Consider the following 17,904-nt stretch of genomic DNA (forward strand, 5'->3'; position numbering starts at 1 on the left):
TCGTGTTATCAGTTTGTTATAATCCACAGTTTCACTAAATCCAATATGTCTGCGCCCATAGCATCACTTTTTCGTCAGAGAGTGAAAAATCAATAACAACCATTAAACAGCTGCATTATCTGTTATGTGATTTATGAGTACGTGTATTTATACGTATAGGAATGTGGCATCAATGTGCATTGAAGAAAACATTCTGACTCTTTACATAAGTGAGTCACGGCATCATTGGTTTTTACTGTCTCTCGTTATCACTTGTTCAGTTGTTGTCCAACAATAATCCAGCATGTGTATCACATGTTTAAGATGGAAAGTAGTAGGCATCATGAATACAAAGTTGTGTTTGTATTTCAGTTATCAGATAAGCTCTTAAAAACATTTCTGGCCTCTCTTGGAAGTTTAAAGCCGTATTGCTAAATTGTCAGGTGAAGTTGTTCAAAACTTCAAAACACAGAACTGTGCTCAACATCCCATTTCCTATGTCCAGTTGAGCCCCGACAATTTGGTTAGTATGTAAATCTGGAAAATCTTAAGTGAAGTTTCTGTGTATGGAGTCAAACAGATGATGTCATCAACTGCTTAATAAGTATACAGAGATTTACCTGGAGTCCTGTATTTGAGGGTCCCTGGGACTCATACTCTTAATTTTCAGGTGTCCTGGACTACAAAATGGGGGTCCCAGACACTTAATTATTGTTATTAATACTAAGTTGTAATATTGTTGTAATTCTTGTTACTGTTATTGTATTGTGTATCATTATCATCACATGGTTACAGTAATTAAGTTGCAAAATAATACCATAACCCAGCTAGTAGCAGTAGTAGTATTGTCTCTTGATTGGAATTTCTACAGAAAGTATTTGGACTTTTTCTGCGTCCCTTGTGGATGCGCTAATAAATTTTGTTGCGTCCATTGTCAATTTTTATGTGTATATGACGCAGGAATTTGCGTCCTGTAAATCCCTGAGTATGTAACCTGCAAGCTAAGTCTGGTATAAAGTTCTCAAATTCTGCCAGGTATATAGGATCATCTCTTGCCAATTAGACTTAAGGTATAGTATTGACCTTGGTTGTTCAAGTGTATTTAATTCACTTTTTTTCAAAATGGCTTATATCTTCTTCAAGCTCACACAGATGAGGTAACTGAAATATCTTGTAGCTTGTTCACAAACTTGACCAAGAAAATCTGTAAGAAATACGTTTGTTTCATTTTTTTACAAAAAAAATATGATTTTCCTATGGAAGAATATCGCTCCTTTTTTCCAAAGATGGATAAAAGAAGCTTTATGTCTTTGCATTTAGATAAACAAGAATTTGCATCCACTTAAGAAAACGTAATATATTCGTGGTGGACTTTGAAGAATGTGTGCCAGTCTTTAGGAATTGTAAAGCAATGGGTAAGATAGGCAAGAAAATTATTGACAAAACCTCGTACAATTTGAGCAGATTAGGTGTTTCTCCTTGAAAATCAATGTTACTAAATCTAGGTATGGAATCAACCATTCCGTTAAATGATTTAGTTATGTTTTGTTAGGTTTCTGCTGATATTTTGCCACACTTTGTTTAACTTTGGCATTGAAAGCCCAGAAAGTTTATCAGGAAATCTTCTGATTTAGCATATTTATAAAATACAATGCCCATCAGAAATATTCCATTTCACTCTCTCAAACACAATACAATCAATGACATTTGCTTCCATGGTAATGGTGCATGCCTGGTTGACAAATTGTAGAAGAAAATGACTGAATTAAGCTTGTCTTGTATACTTGTCAGTATTGATTAAACATAATATCTAATTAATGCACATGTTGCAGTATCCATTTCACTAGCTGAATAGCCCAGGTGATGCAAAGTCAAAAGGATTTGGGGGGCTTCTGGACCAGTGACAAAGTTTTTCAACTAATCATGCTGTAGTATACATTCCCATTTATTTTATTCATCTGTTTTATTTAGGACAACAGCTGGCAGACAATGAGTGAGTTCCTAGTGCCTCTTGCGATGGCCATCCATCTGATGATGTGCCCATATACCAAGGTAGAGGAGAGCTTCAACATGCAAGCCTTGCATGACATCCTCCATCACAGGCTCGACATTTCTAAGGTAAAACCTGAATGATGTGATGCTTTAGTTACGATGTCGTTGCATTGCAAAATTGACAAAGATGGTGGGCTCATTTGTCTTTCAACACCACAGCTATGTTCAAGATCAACTGTCACATATGTTTTCATGAGTGTTTATTTTGGCAAGAACAGTGAATATTACTGAACATGCTAACACTTAGTTTGGGTCGGTCAGGCGATAGAAACATTATTCTTTTTCATCCAAATGAGGTTTCAATTACAAGCCATCTCAGACTGGGTCTAGCTTCCCCACATGGGTACAATGTGTGAGGCCCATTTCTGGTGTGTCCTACCTTGATATCGTTGGAATATTGCTGAAAGCAGAGTAAAACGATGCTCACTCACTCCTTCCTCCCTCCCCACTCACAGATGGATCCAGGTAAATCCTTGTTGTACTATACGTCTGTAGTCATTATGAATCACCTCTGTCTGCAGTATGACCATCTGGAGTTCCCTGGTGTGGTACCTCGCAGTTTTCTGGGGCCCTTGTTTGTGGCTGCAGTTGCCTCCCCTTGGGCTCACCTTTCTCAGCTCCTCAATGGAAACAAGCTTTTTCTGCAGTATCTTGGTGAGCTTTAAATAGTGTTGTCATAACTCATTCATTTGTTATTAATGGTGATAGTCAAACATTAAAATGGAATTTCAGTTTGAACAATGTGGGCTTGTTTAGTTTAATTTATGAACTCAACATTTCATAGTTCTTTCATGTCCAAACTGAGTGTCTGTATTAGTATATACTAGTGGTGATCCGATTAATTGAAACAATCGAAGATTGGTCGCAGTGGCCAAGGACCAAGCAATCGATCACATTTTCTCATAATCGAACACAAACGATTTTGGAACCGCTGTAATAGAGTTTGAAATACTTGATGATGGAACACATCTAGGACGTTGTCAGGGCCTGAAAACGTGTCTATTTCTACGAAAACTCACTTCACTTTCTGAAAAGTCATGACTGAATATTTCTTGAAGAATCTGGGAAGTTAATGTTACACTGGAACTGAATCATTTTACACTGGATGTGAAATCTGCAAATGTAATTTGTGCAGTTTCTAAAAACAACAACAGAGAACCAAATGTTTTTTCTTTATACTTATCTGCAACTACAACCTGAATAGGAAAATCTAAAAATTGACGCTAACCAATTTTTTTCGATGATTGGTCGTTGGTATTGAACCAATCATCAATTGTGAGATCTCAACCAATTCCCAACACTAGTATATACTGTGTATTATTGCCAAACTTTTTTGTTCCAGTTCGTGGTTGTCTCGGGTTTATTGTGTCGGTAAGCTTCCTGACATTCTGCAGGGCAGTTCAGACCCGGTTCGGTCCCGGTGTGAAGTTCTGGTTGATGGCCACCACCATCACACAGTTCCACTTCATGTTCTACATGTCCAGACCACTGCCTAATGTGTTCGCTCTTGTCCTAGGTAACACACAAGCTTCTAGCTATAGATACAGACGTATCTACATCGGTTTGCATGTTTGATTATGAATCATGAAATAATAGAGACAACAATTTGAGTTCTTGAATGAGCTAGCTAAAAACATCGATAATTGGACATATCATTAATTGGGAAAATTGTTGATGATTTTCAATGTTAGTTCCACTTCATGTTGTACATGTCCAGACTCCTGCCCAATGTGTTTGCTCTTGTTCTAGGTAACACAAGCTTCTAACTGTAGATACAGACATATCTGCATCTCTTTGCATGTGTTATTATGAATCACCAAAATCAGAAAGTAATAGAGATAATGATTTGAGTTCTTGAATTAATTGGCTAAAAAATTCAATTTCAGTATCAATAAACTATTGCGTAAGTTTCTGTGCAACATTACAATTTATTACTCATCTATCTCTATGATCTCAGCAGTACCTACAGTTACGTTTTGCATGTATACAGACTAAAGTGTCTGCTACGTGACTCACAAATACAAATATCATGATGTCTGTCTACCATAGGAAGTGGTCAGTAACCATAGGAATCTATCAGTCCTCCAGGCACTGTCCAGCTGGCTGAGACAACAGCACAGTCAGTTCTTGTGGTACTCCGGAGCAGCCATTATCATCTTCCGTGCGGAGCTCACCATGTTCCTCGGCCTCATCCTGCTGGCAGACCTGGTCATGGGGCGGATGCCACTCCGCAGATTCTTCACCACCGTCTTAATCGCAGGCCCAGTGTTACTAGGTGAGTGATCATAGGCCCAGTGTTACTAGGTGAGTCATAGCAGCCATGTTACTAGGTGAGTGATCATAGGCCCACTGTTACTAGGTGAATCATAGCAGCCCATTGTTACTAGGTGAGTCACAGCAGCCATGTTACTAGGTGAGTCATAGCAGCCTGTTGTTACTAGGTGAGTTATAGGAGTCTGGTGTTTCTAGGTGAGTCATAGCAGCCCAGTGTTACTAAGTGGATCACAGCAGCCCATTGTTACTAGGTGAGTCATAGCAGTCTAGTTTTACTAGGTGAGTCACAGCAGCCATGTTACTAGGTGAGTCATAGCAGCCTGTTGTTACTAGGTGAGTTATAGGAGTCTGGTGTTTCTAGGTGAGTCATAGCAGCCCAGTGTTAAAGGGGATCACAGCAGCCCAGTGTTACTAGGTGTGTCATAGCAGCCATGTTACTAGGTGAGTCATAGCAGCCATGTTACTAGGTGAGTCATAGCAGCCATGTTACTAGGTGTGTCATAGCAGCCATGTTACTAGGTGAGTCATAGCAGCCATGTTACTAGGTGAGTCATAGCAGCCCAGTGTTACTAGGTGAGTCATAGCAGCCCAGTGTTACCAGGTGAGTCACAACAGCCATGTTACTAGGTGTGTCACAACAGCCATGTTACTAGGTGTGTCACAACAGGCATGTTACTAGGTGAGTCATAGCAGCCATGTTACTAGGTGAGTCATAGCAGCCCAGTGTTATTAGGTGTGTCACAGCAGCCCAGTGTTACTAGGTGTGTCCCAACAGGCATGTTACTAGGTGAGTCATAGCAGCCATGTTACTAGGTGTGCCACAACAGCCATGTTACTAGGTGTGTCACAACAGGCATGTTACTAGGTGAGTCATAGCAGCCATGTTACTAGGTGAGTCATAGCAGTCTAGTTTTACTAGGTGAGTCACAGCAGCCATGTTACTAGGTGAGTCATAGCAGCCTGTTGTTACTAGGTGAGTTCTAGCAGCCATGTTACTAGGTGAGTCATAGCAGCCCAGTGTTACTAAGTGAGTCACAACAGGCATGTTACTAGGTGAGTCATAGCAGCCATGTTACTAGGTGAGTCATAGCAGCCATGTTACTAGGTGAGTCATAGCAGCCCAGTGTTACCAGGTGAGTCACAACAGCCATGTTACTAGGTGAGTCATAGCAGCCATGTTACTAGGTGAGTCATAGCAGCCATGTTACTAGGTGAGTCATAGCAGCCCAGTGTTACCAGGTGAGTCACAACAGCCATGTTACTAGGTGCGTCACAACAGGCATGTTACTAGGTGAGTCATAGCAGCCATGTTACTAGGTGAGTGATAGCAGCCATGTTACTAGGTGAGTGATAGCAGCCATGTTACTAGGTGAGTCATAGCAGCCCAGTGTTACCAGGTGAGTCATAGCAGCCCAGTGTTACCAGGTGAGTCACAACAGCCATGTTACTAGGTGAGTCATAGCAGCCCAATGTTACCAGGTGAGTCACAACAGCCATGTTACTAGGTGAGTCATAGCAGCCCAGTGTTACCAGGTGAGTCATAGCAGCCCAGTGTTACCAGGTGAGTCACAACAGCCATGTTACTAGGTGAGTCATAGCAGCCATGTTACTAGGTGAGTCATAGCAGCCATGTTACTAGGTGAGTCATAGCAGCCCAGTGTTACCAGGTGAGTCACAACAGCCATGTTACTAGGTGAGTCATAGCAGCCATGTTACTAGGTGAGTCATAGCAGCCATGTTACTAGGTGAGTCATAGCAGCCCAGTGTTACCAGGTGAGTCACAACAGCCATGTTACTAGGTGAGTCACAACAGCCCAGTGTTACTAGGTGAGTCATAGCAGCCATGTTACTAGGTGAGTCATAGCAGCCATGTTACTAGGTGAGTCATAGCAGCCCAGTGTTACCAGGTGAGTCACAACAGCCATGTTACTAGGTGAGTCACAGCAGCCATGTTACTAGGTGAGTCACAACAGCCATGTTACTAGGTGAGTCATAGCAGCCATGTTACTAGGTGAGTCATAGCAGCCCAGTGTTACCAGGTGAGTCATAGCAGCCCACTGTTACCAGGTGAGTCATAGCAGCCATGTTACTAGGTGAGTCATAGCAGCCCAGTGTTACCAGGTGAGTCATAGCAGCCATGTTACCAGGTGAGTCATAGCAGCCATGTTACTAGGTGTGTCATAGCAGCCCAGTGTTACCAGGTGAGTCAGAGCAGCCCAGTGTTACCAGGAGAGTTATAGCAGCCCAGTGTTACCAGGTGAGTCACAACAGCCCACTGTCTCTACGCAAAAAATGGCAGGAGACCTAGTATACAGGCAATACAATACTAGGTGGGTCACAACAGGCCACTGTAACTACGAGATGGCAGGAGACCTATTATACAGGCAATATAGTTTGTAACTTCCTGTGTTTTGTGTTTCAGCTCTCACAGTATGTGTCGACTCCGTGATGTGGCAGCGATGGTTGTGGCCAGAAGGGGAGGTGTTGTGGTACAACACTGTCCTCAACAAAAGTTCAGACTGGGGGGTATCCTTGTCACTGTGTACTTATACAGACACGCTTATGGAAACACACATGGGGAGAGTTAAACACATGGGGAGAGTTAAATACCTATATAGTCATAGACCGTCATCGTATCATTTTTGATAGAATGAATGTTAAGCACAATAGACGCCATCCACAACAACTCAAAATTGGAATCTGCTGTTCAGAATCAGATATAGAGAACTGTTATTGTTTGGGCTGCTGCAACTTGTTTTGCAGAGTTATGCCCCTTAGATGTTTCAAGATCCCCTTGGCATGGGTTTCAATCTCAGATATTCCTTGGTTTATGAACATTTTACATTTACTTCAGACACAGGATTTCTTAAGAGTGAGTAAAACGTCCCAGTTTTGTCAATTGGAGCATTTCTTTCAAAACAAACTGACATGTAGTCATGACTGTGTACTGTTCAAAGAGACGGTAAATCAATGAAGGGATGAACACAGTTTCCTCTTGAGCCAATTTAATTGCTACAAAGTTCATGCAGAAGAGTGAAAATCGATGTTAAGATTCCCTGACTGGATCAGACATCACCGTTCCTGTGGTACTTCTACTCCGCCCTGCCACGTGCACTCTCCTTCAGTATCTTCCTCATCCCGTCGGACTATACTTCACACGGCAGGTGTGGACGCTACTCTGGCCGGCCTTGACCTTTGTACTGCTGTACTCCTTCCTGCCTCACAAGGAGCTACGTTTCATCATCTATGTGTTCCCTGTGCTCAACGTGGCGATCGCATGTGCCCTGTCTCGACTGTAAGTCATTGTAGGCATAGTCTTTTGTTGTGACATGTGAATGAGTGGTTTTATGCCTCTTTTAGCAATATTCGAGCAATATCACAGCGCAGGATACCAGAAATGGGCTTGAATATAACCTGTGTCTTCAACATGACGACTTTAATCACTATGCTACCCCTCTGCCACGTAAACTCTTGACCCATTTGGGGCAGTGGGGTAGCCTAGTAGTTAAAGCATTCGCCCCTCACACTGAGGGCCAGGGTTTGATTCCCCACATGAACACAATGTGTGAAGCGCATTTCTGGGGTCCCCTGCTGTGATATTGCTGGAATATTGCTAAAAGCAGCGTAAAACCCAACACTCACTCACTCTTGACCCACTAGATACTTCAATGTACAGTTTCAGTAGCTATGTATTTCATGTAAAATCTATCCATAATATTGTTTTTTTTGTGAAAGGAAAATGAAAGTTCATGTTATGAATTTGAGCACAGAATGGAATGAATTCACTCTTCAGCTAGGTCTGTTTAATGCCATATTTCATCCCAAAGAAAATGGTCTTCAGTCAAAAAGATACATAGTGATGAAACTGATGCTAATCACATGACAAAGGACACAGTATCGGCTGCCCCCAAACCCATCTGCACATCACTTGCCTCCCATTCTTTGTGAGTAATCAGCAGGGTGCTGTAGTACTAAACAACCTTAGCGCTAAGACTACCTTAGGTCTATGTTAAGGTGTGGGAGTTACGGTCACCTTAGCGTTAAGACTACCTTAGGTCTATGTTAAGGTGTGGGAGTTACGGTCACCTTAGCGTTAAGACTACCTTAGGTCTATGTTAAGGTGTGGGAGTTACGGTCACCTTAGCCAGCTAAGACTACCTTAGGTCTATGTTAAGGTATGGAGTTCACGGTCACCTTAGCGCTAAGACTACCTTAGGTCTATGTTAAGGTGTGGGAGTTACGGTCACCTTAGCGCTAAGACTACCTTAGGTCTATGTTAAGGTGTGGGAGTTACGGTCACCTTAGCGCTAAGACTACCTTAGGTCTATGTTAAGGTGTGGGAGTTACGGTCACCTTAGCTAAGACTACCTTAGGTCTATGTTAAGGTGTGGGAGTTACGGTCAACTTAGCTTCTAAGACTACCTTAGGTCTATGTTAAGGTGTGGGAGTTACGGTCAACTTAGCGCTAAGACTACCTTAGGTCTATGTTAAGGTGTGGAGTTACGGTCAACTTAGCTAAGACTACCTTAGGTCTATGTTAAGGTGTGGGAGTTACGGTCAACTTAAGCTAAGACTACCTTTAGGTCTATGTTAAGGTGTGGGAGTTATGGTCAACTTAGCTAAGACTACCTTAGGTCTATGTTAAGGTGTGGGAGTTACGGTCAACTTAGCGCTAAGACTACCTTAGGTCTATGTTAAGGTGTGGGAGTTACGGTCACCTTAGCGCTAAGACTACCTTAGGTCTATGTTAAGGTGTGGGAGTTACGGTCACCTTAGAGCTAAGACTACCTTAGGTCTATGTTACGGTGTGGGAGTTACGGTCACCTTAGCGCTAAGACTACCTTAGGTCTATGTTACGGTGTGGGAGTTACGGTCACCTTAGAGCTAAGACTACCTTAGGTTTATGTTACGGTGTGGGAGTTACGGTCAACTTAGCGCTAAGATCGCTTTGTATGACACTCTAGTAATCAGGACAGTACACTTTACATACTTTACATATCAAGATATGGGTCATTTATGAATCTTATCATTCTATCTGACAGTAGCCATTTTGTCTGAACCATTCCTTTGTCTCATGATCAGGGACTAGATTTGCGACTCCAGTACTGATTCATGTTTTCAGATGGCAGAACCAATCGAAGTCCATTCAACGGTCACTGCTGGCCCTTGGCACCTCTTGTTTGTTGCTAGGCAACCTTTGTTCCACAGCAGGTTTTCTGTACATCTCCCGCCAGAACTACCCAGGGGGCCTAGCGATGCTGGTTCTGCACCACCTGGAGGTGGAACGTGGTAGGTAGCTCTTGGTAACTACCCAGGGGGCCTAGTGATACTGGTTCTGCACCACCTGGAGGTGGAACGTGGTAGGTAGCTCTTGGTAACTACCCAGGGGGCCTAGTGATACTGGTGCTGCACCACGTGGAGGTGGAACGTGGTAGGTAGCTCTTGGTAACTACCCAGGGGGCCTAGCGATGCTGGTGCTGCACCACGTGGAGGTGGAACGTGGTAGGTAGCTCTTGGTAACTACCCAGGGGGCCTAGCGATGCTGGTTCTGCACCACGTGGAGGTGGAACGTGGTAGGTAGCTCTTGGTAACTACCCAGGGGGCCTAGTGATACTGGTGCTGCACCACGTGGAGGTGGAACGTGGTAGGTAGCTGTTGGTAACTACCCAGGGGGCCTAGCGATGCTGGTGCTGCACCGCGTGGAGGTGGAACGTGGTAGGTAGCTCTTGGTAACTACCCAGGGGCCTAGCGATGCTGGTGTTGCACCACGCGGGAGGTGGAGCGTGGTAGGTAGCTGTTGGTAACTACCCAGGGGGCCTAGTGATACTGGTGCTGCACCACGTGGAGGTGGAACGTGGTAGGTAGCTGTTGGTAACTACCCAGGGGGCCTAGCGATGCTGGTGCTGCACCACGTGGAGGTGGAACGTGGTAGGTAGCTGTTGGTAACTACCCAGGGGGCCTAGCAATGCTGGTGCTGCACCACGTGGAGGTGGAACGTGGTAGGTAGCTGTTGGTAACTACCCAGGGGGCCTAGCAATGCTGGTGCTGCACCACGTGGAGGTGGAACGTGGTAGGTAGCTCTTGGTAGCTAAAATTTGTTATGTAACACAATTTTATGCCATCTATATATTTTCTCTCATTTAGATAAAATCATTCTGACATGATACCACTGTGCATCCACAGACCTCAAGTAATAAACATCAAGTCCTCAGGTCACAAATTTCAATACTTGGGACCAGTTTTAGTGGGGCTAACTTAATGGCCTTTACAAGACAAGCATCGGATACTGATTACAACACAATAATTCCACAATGGTTTCTCAAGCAAGTGTTGATGTTTCAGATGTGAACGTCCACATAGGTGTCTACCCTGCACAGACCGGAGTGACCAGGTTCACTCAGACCCATGACCACTGGAGGTAGGTGATTCGGTGCAAGGGGTATCTCACATTCTGTGTTTTATGTAAAAGTTTGTTATCCCCCCGGCATGTAATGTGGGGGGATATAGTCGTCGCCTTGTCCGTCTGTCCGTCCGTCCATAATCATTTTGTTTCCGGAGCATAACTCAAAGACCGTTCGATATTTTTCTACAAAAATTGGTAGATATGTCAAACATAACCTAAGGTGGGGCCCTTTTGCTATTTACAGATTATTGTCATTTTTATTTTTCTCGGTTTCCATGGAAACGTTTTGGACTTAGTCTTAAAGAGGGGTGGGCTTCGTTTCTGGAGCATAACTCAAAAAACTTTCAATATTTTTCAACAACACTTGGTAGATATATCAAACAGAACCTTAAGTGGTGCCTTTTGCTATTTGCAGATTTTTGTGATTTATTAATTTCTTGGTTTCCATGGAAACGATTCGGACTTAGTCTCAAAAAGGAGGGGTAGGTTTCATTTGCAGAGCACAACTCGAAAACTTCTTAATATCTTTCAGCAAAACTTGGCAGATATGTTAGGCAGATCCCAAAGTGGTGCCTTTTGCTATTTGCAGATTTTTGTCATTTATGTTTTTCATGATTTCCTTTGAAACGATTTGCACTTAGTCTAAAATCAAGCTGGACTTTAAGTAACTGTCAGATGATTTGTTCTTTCAAAGATGTGGGGGCCGGGGGGATATGTCATCTTCTGATGACTCTTGTTTTGCTTGTGCTGTACTGCTGCACACAGCAACACTATGGTCATGTGGCGGTATCCTGCAACACATTTATGTGAAGACAAGACAATCCAGTGATTGAGCAACAGTCAACAGTATCGGGTACAATGACATGCCATCAGCCGAGCCTTGACTACCATATCCATTTCGTTGACTCGTGTGACCTGCATGAATGGCTGGGGACCCTTTGCCCAGTAGGGGGCACCAGTCATCTCACACCCCTTGGTTTGCAGAGCATGACGGTCTCTATGATTTGCTTTGATGGCACCAAAGTTTTACAGAGCACCAAGGTTTTACTTAAGTGGTAACAATCTGAGATGAGCATCACTTTGTGGTTCCTCCCACGATAAGCCGACAGGCCATCATTAAATGAAATAATGCTCAAATGTATCAATATTCACATCAAAATTACGATTATTTGTGTCAAGTCTTTGGTCTTGTAGTGTTCTCATCGAGTCCAGCTGCAGTCAAGGACACTTCACAGAAGACACCCTGTGCAGATTTAGGTTACTAATGTGTAAGAGGCGACTAATAGGATCATGTGGTCGGGCTAACTAACCTGGTTGACACATGTCATAGGATCCCAGTTGGGTAGATCAATGCTCATGATGTCAATCACTGGATTGTCCCGGCTGGGCTCAATTATCTACTGAGCACCACCATGTAGCTGGAATATTGCTGACTGCTGCATTAACCAACCAACCAACCAACAAACAGAACAGTCAATACTGAAGGTGACGACGAGCCAACTAGATTCCTGGAATGATTAAAGATAATTGATAAATCTTGTTCCAGGTACAACAAGACGGAGGGCCTGCAACCAGGTGGCGTAGCGATGAGGAGCTTCACCCATCTCCTGTTGGGTCTGTCAGACTCCATGGAAGAACTCAAGCCTTACGAAAACTCTCATTATAATATCATGGAAGTTCCAGCCTTCCAAAAACTTGGTTTTAAATGGAATGAGTTTCCACCATTAGAGATTATTACCAAACCAAGAATTGCAATACTAAAACGAAAAACTTGATGTATGAATGAATAAACATAGACATGGTGGAACGTGTTGTCATGGATGTTCCTGCACAGCTGACCAAGGCACAGATGGGCAAGCATATCTCCGCAAAATGTCACCCTCACACTGGGATGTTGACTTCCACATAAATGTTACGCTCTATTTGACCTGTAGGAAAATATGCATGTAAGCAAGCAAACAAGTGAAGAATGTGGTTAAATGAAATCACTTCAGGTGGTGCTGAACTTTGCAGAGGTTTGCAATCATCAGTTTATTTCAGTTCTCATCTCACAATGACTGAGATGTACATGAGTGTATATCACATAACTTGAATGTATCACATTTGGGCACATCTGGATCATATCTGAATCATGTCTTGATCACATTTGAATCACATCTTGATGATGTATAGATCATATCAGAATCACATTTGGATCACAATTAATCACTTCACTGACCCAAAGCCCTCTGTTCCACACAGGAACAGGATGGTATGTCTTGTGTTTGGTATGATGTTTAACCCCCACCTGTCTATAATGGGACACTTTTTCGTAGGAGTAGCAAAAACATATTAAATCTTAAGCAAGTTTATAATAAGTATTGTTTTAGGTTAAGGACTCAAGACATTATGTTTTTGAAATATAACAGTATTGTTGCAGTTACCCTCGAAACTGTTCCTGCTTTGTCTGAAGTGATTTCATTTGCCCTTTATTCACTCCTGTGAAAATTGCACAACGCATGTGAACATTAGTCTAATTCCAGCTGCCTTAATTCTTCTATTAATAGGTCAGTCCTGTTTAGACTGACTGAGTTTGGTTTTATGCCGCTTTTAGCAATATTCCAGCAACATCACAGGTCGGGCAGTCCTGTTTAGAGCCAGTGTATGTCACAGTATACCAAACACCAGGTCAGTCTGGATCTCTTAAGGGAATCAGCATGATTATGATGCAAACCTCCTTCCTCATACACTGTCACCAGATTTGTTTGTAGTATAGCTCAGTAGTGGTGAGGAAAGCAGTAATGTCCACATTCCATAGATGCTGGCAGTTGTAGATCCTTCTATGAATTGCACTTAGTATATTTGTCATGTTGTTCATTTTGTAGATCACAGTAAAAGATACCTGCTACTTAGAACTGACCTGTGGCTGTACTTACGTTGCTTCAAAGATTCCATTTTTCTTCATTCACATCTCATTCTGATAAATAGCATAAGTTTGGATTCAGATTTACATCATTTGGCTACTTGGATGCCTTTATAATACTTTATTTTCTTTGTCCCTAATTCTTATGATTACAAGACTGTGTCATGTACATACAATCAGTGCCAGTGCAAATAAACTTGACAACAGATTATTTGGGTGTCTGTGTTCAAATATCACCATAAATACATCAGTACTTCAAATACTCTGGGGCAGTTGGGATAGCCTCCTGGTTCAAACATTCACTCCTCAGGCTGAAGACCCGGGATCAATTCCCCACATGGTACAATGTGTGAAGGCTATTTCTGAAATTCATTTCACAAACTTACAGACCGCCTCCGTGGTGTAGTGGTTAGAGCGTCCGCCCGGAGAGCGGAAGGTCGCGGGTTCGATCCCCGACCGCGTCATACCAAAAGACGTTAAAATATGGTACTTGCTGGTCCCTGCCTGGCGCTCGGCATTAATAGGTACAACAAGGACTGGTCGGCTCGGAGTCAGTATAATGTGTCTGAGTGGGGTATTCATGCTTCACTGCAGCATGGTATCTCAGTAGGCTAGCACTATAAAACCAGCTTCAGTCTGGGCTAGTACAAGCAGACACACATACACATACACATACACACGCATGCACGTCGTCATATGAGCGAAATATTCTCAAGCACGACGTAAAACCCAATTTCACCTCACCTCACAAACTTACAGATAATGTGTAGGCATTCCTGATAATAATATTCTGTAAGGCCTTTTAGTTTCCACACTTTCAAAAGCGCTGTCGACAACCATACCCATGTTGGAGATCAATCACAGGTTTTGTTTTATAGCACTTTAGAACTAATGCAGCAATATCACAGCGCGGGACACCAGAAACAGGCTTCACATAATCTACCCATTTGTTGAACTGAACGCAGGATCTCTGTGTGACAAGCGAAAACTTCCTCCACAACCAACAGCACCTTTCTCACAATGAGCATGAGGCTACCACCTCCCAAGACTGCTCAACAGGAGGCATTAGAAGCCCTCAGAGTTGAGTCACTGCAATTTGCTGTGCAGAGTTACATCCCTTAGTTGTGCCAGAATCTGCTTCTATATGGATTCTTATCTGTACCATGCCTGTTCTTGAGTGTGTAAAAGTACTCTACGATGTGCATCAATGTTTTCAGAATACATTATGCTGACATGTCATTGAAATACTTTTTGAAAGGCATTAAACCCAACCGTTTAATTTTAGGCACCAGTACACCAAACAAACTAGCAAATACACAATGAAACATTTTATTAAATAAACCTATTTTACGCAGAAGAAATCCACTGATCTCCAGATGACAGTTTAAACAAAGATCAAAGATCTCATCTTTGTAAGAAACGTTCTTGACACAGCTGAAATTTACACATCACATTCTTTCTACCACACAAATCCTATTTACTTCTTGGATGGTGTCCAAGCTTGTACTTTAGGTTTAGCTGTACTGTAGGGTACATATTCATCTGATGTTGCGGAAAAGTTCTCTGTGTGTTCTGCCATCCACTTCCTCTGTATGGGAGGTTGTTGTGTTGGAGGTTCGTCTGCGATGTAGTGGAGCCAGTGGTGCCTGTGGACAAAATCAACATTTAGACGGACATCCCTTATTCTTCATACCAACGTTAGAGATTTCAGCCAATCTGACTTGGCGTAAATACAACCAATTCTACTGGTAACCATGGTAACTGAAACTTTAGATTGGCATGGATACTGAAGGGTCAAGTGACCAGAATTTGTTCAAATACATTAGCCAGGTTTTAGAAGTATTGGGGCAAGAGGAAAACTTCAAGATCTGGGGTTTGTTGGCTGCTAATTTTGCTGCACTCAACAATATTCTAGCAAATGACAACAGCTTGTAATATAATATCCAAACCAGTGATCAATATTGCGAGCCTCTTTCCTCACTTGTCGATTTATACTATATAGTCAGTTACTTGGTTTATGAAGGGTGTTTCCTTGTAAGCAGTCACGTACCATTCTGCAGGTATCTGGCTGGCGTCATAGTCCATGTTGACTGCTGGGCTATACTCCACCCATCGACTCCGCCCTGGATACACAAATATTCACCCCATCAAGCCATGATACATCTTCATCCAAATGAACATTTGGAATCTAGTGAACTGTATATTTTTTTACATAGCATGTTGAATGTTTACCTTCACTCACTGAATGATTTATGTTTCATCAAAATAAAGTCATAATAATCAGTCACAGCAATTACACATACCAAACAGCAATGCTAAAACTCACCCATGAAGTACATGTTGTTTTGAAAATATTTGTTTCCGAATTTATCTTCCCCTACAAGGGAACCAGTTTTCAGCTCATCATTCCTGAAAGATGAAAATATGGCTGTAGTCATCAATTCACATACACTGATGGAAGAAGAAAGACAATGACACTTTTAACAATACTTCAGTGTTGTCACTGAAAATCTGAAGTCAGCAAGGTCTTGAATAAATTACTCTGCTTGTTTGTTAACATGGTTAATGCTGAAATCGGCAATATTCCATTGGTCAGTAAATAACTGAATCAACCAGACCATCCCAGAGGTACAGATAAGCTGCGTATCTGCGTAAATTACGCAAATATTTATGTGAAAACTCAATTCCTATTAAGTCTATTGCGTACAAGTACGCTTGAATTTTGGTAAATACTCGATAAATGTGATCTTACATGCGTACACGCAAAAATGTCAAATCTTAGCTTGCGTACCGGTGGATAGATAAAATAACTGAGGTATACTGAGAGGTTCTATTTCAAGACATGAACTTGACAACTTGCAGTCTTTCTTATCGTTTCTCATATTACGGATCAAATATAAATAACAAACATTAACATTAAAACTTTTTTTATATTTTTAAAATTAATGGAAAACGGCAAAATACCCAATTGAGTTTGAGTGAGGTGAGTACAGTTTATTTGTTTACTCAAAGGAAAATTAGGATACCCAATTGAGATTAACACAAGCGAGTACATAACTCAATGACCCAAAAAGTTATCTGTAGCTCTGCCATCCTGTGATTGACATCTTGAAAATCAAGCCATGCAATTAGAATTTAATTATGTGCATCAACACAGTGACTGAGCTGCCTTTAATGACAAAGCATCATGTATCATCATGATGACCACGAACCAAACAAAAGACTCCAGACAAATCTGGGATATGAAAAGCCATGATCATGGTTTTCTGGCAAATACGCAAATAAACAGCAAATTGCTGTGCCTCAGAAGATCGTGACTCTTGCCCTGGAATGACAAGAATTTAATGCTGGCAATGAACAGAGGACTTTCAATTCAAGTGCTGGGAATCAATTTGCAATTTATCCAAATCATTTATCATAAGAAACATAATTAATTTGTTGCCAATGAACAGTCACAAGCAGTTGTCCTCAATTTATCAAAAACTGACTGACTGAAAATTTAAATGTAATTAAAAATACTTGATTGAGTGAATGTGTTAGATATAATTGACACTTTAAACTGACTGAAAGTTAGCCCATTTAACAGTGTATCAGCTTAATGTGAAAGGAACATGTAAAGTGAGACTAAACTCAAAGTGCTTGATTGGTTACTTTAAAATCCAGAGTACAGCTTGTGGCAGTGCACGTTTAATAAATCATTATTAGTTTCAACATATTGTTTTATTCAATAGGCTTCAGCTTAGTTCACAACCCTAAAGTGACTACAAATGGTAACTAATTTACGTAAAAAGAATTTTGATTCTCTAACTTACATTATCATGTATTTAAGTATTGTAGCTGAAGGGGTCGTTGTTGGCACTGGCACTACAGAAACAGAGAAATGAACCTAACATGCTAACAACAACAATCAAAATACCTTTTACGCAGGTCGTTATTGATTCGTTAATGATATTTGTAAAATTTGGGCCATCCTATGGTGATCAAAGTGGTGACATTTTTAGTTTACGGGTTAAGACATTGCAAGGTTATCAAGGTTACTACTTCGACATGCGAGTTACGCAGCTCACACAAGCATAACTACCATACAGATTGAAATGTAAAGCATTTTCGGTTAGGCGTACTTGTAAAGTTTTATGAATGCTGCAACGGGCCCCCCATTTTCCTTGATTATTTGCGAGAACCTCGAAAACTTCGCGATGTACTTCGACATCTTGGAAAGTAAGTTTCGCAGCAAATGAACAATCATGTTTCATTTACAGAATGGGATTAGAAATAATTAAACGTGTATAAATAT

At 41.7% G+C, this 17,904-nt stretch overlaps 2 protein-coding genes across 2 annotated transcripts; one reads left to right on the forward strand and one right to left on the reverse strand.

Moving 5' to 3' along the window:
• Positions 1–39: 39 nt before the first annotated feature.
• LOC124283281 (probable Dol-P-Man:Man(7)GlcNAc(2)-PP-Dol alpha-1,6-mannosyltransferase) lies at positions 40–13,821 on the forward strand. The gene is given in 11 exon segments (XM_046719310.1): positions 40–209; positions 1,951–2,097; positions 2,553–2,685; positions 3,374–3,547; positions 4,112–4,306; positions 6,728–6,831; positions 7,375–7,444; positions 7,447–7,600; positions 9,428–9,594; positions 10,648–10,723; positions 12,255–13,821. Coding segments are annotated over 10 exon segments (1,431 nt in total). The 5' UTR covers positions 40–209; positions 1,951–1,968; the 3' UTR covers positions 12,484–13,821.
• A 1,102-nt stretch (positions 13,822–14,923) lies between these two features.
• LOC124283282 (probable NADH dehydrogenase [ubiquinone] 1 alpha subcomplex subunit 12) lies at positions 14,924–17,871 on the reverse strand. The gene is made up of 4 exons (XM_046719312.1): positions 17,732–17,871; positions 15,937–16,019; positions 15,661–15,733; positions 14,924–15,256 (listed from the first exon to the last, which is right to left on the reverse strand). Exons 1-4 carry the CDS (start codon positions 17,854–17,856, stop codon positions 15,088–15,090), a joined length of 450 nt encoding a protein of 149 aa, XP_046575268.1. The 5' UTR covers positions 17,857–17,871; the 3' UTR covers positions 14,924–15,087.
• Positions 17,872–17,904: the final 33 nt, after the last annotated feature.

The sequence above is a fragment of the Haliotis rubra genome, unplaced genomic scaffold (assembly GCF_003918875.1).
Source record: "Haliotis rubra isolate DU_JTF1 unplaced genomic scaffold, ASM391887v1 Scf312, whole genome shotgun sequence".
Classification (NCBI taxonomy): Eukaryota; Metazoa; Mollusca; class Gastropoda; order Lepetellida; family Haliotidae; genus Haliotis; species Haliotis rubra.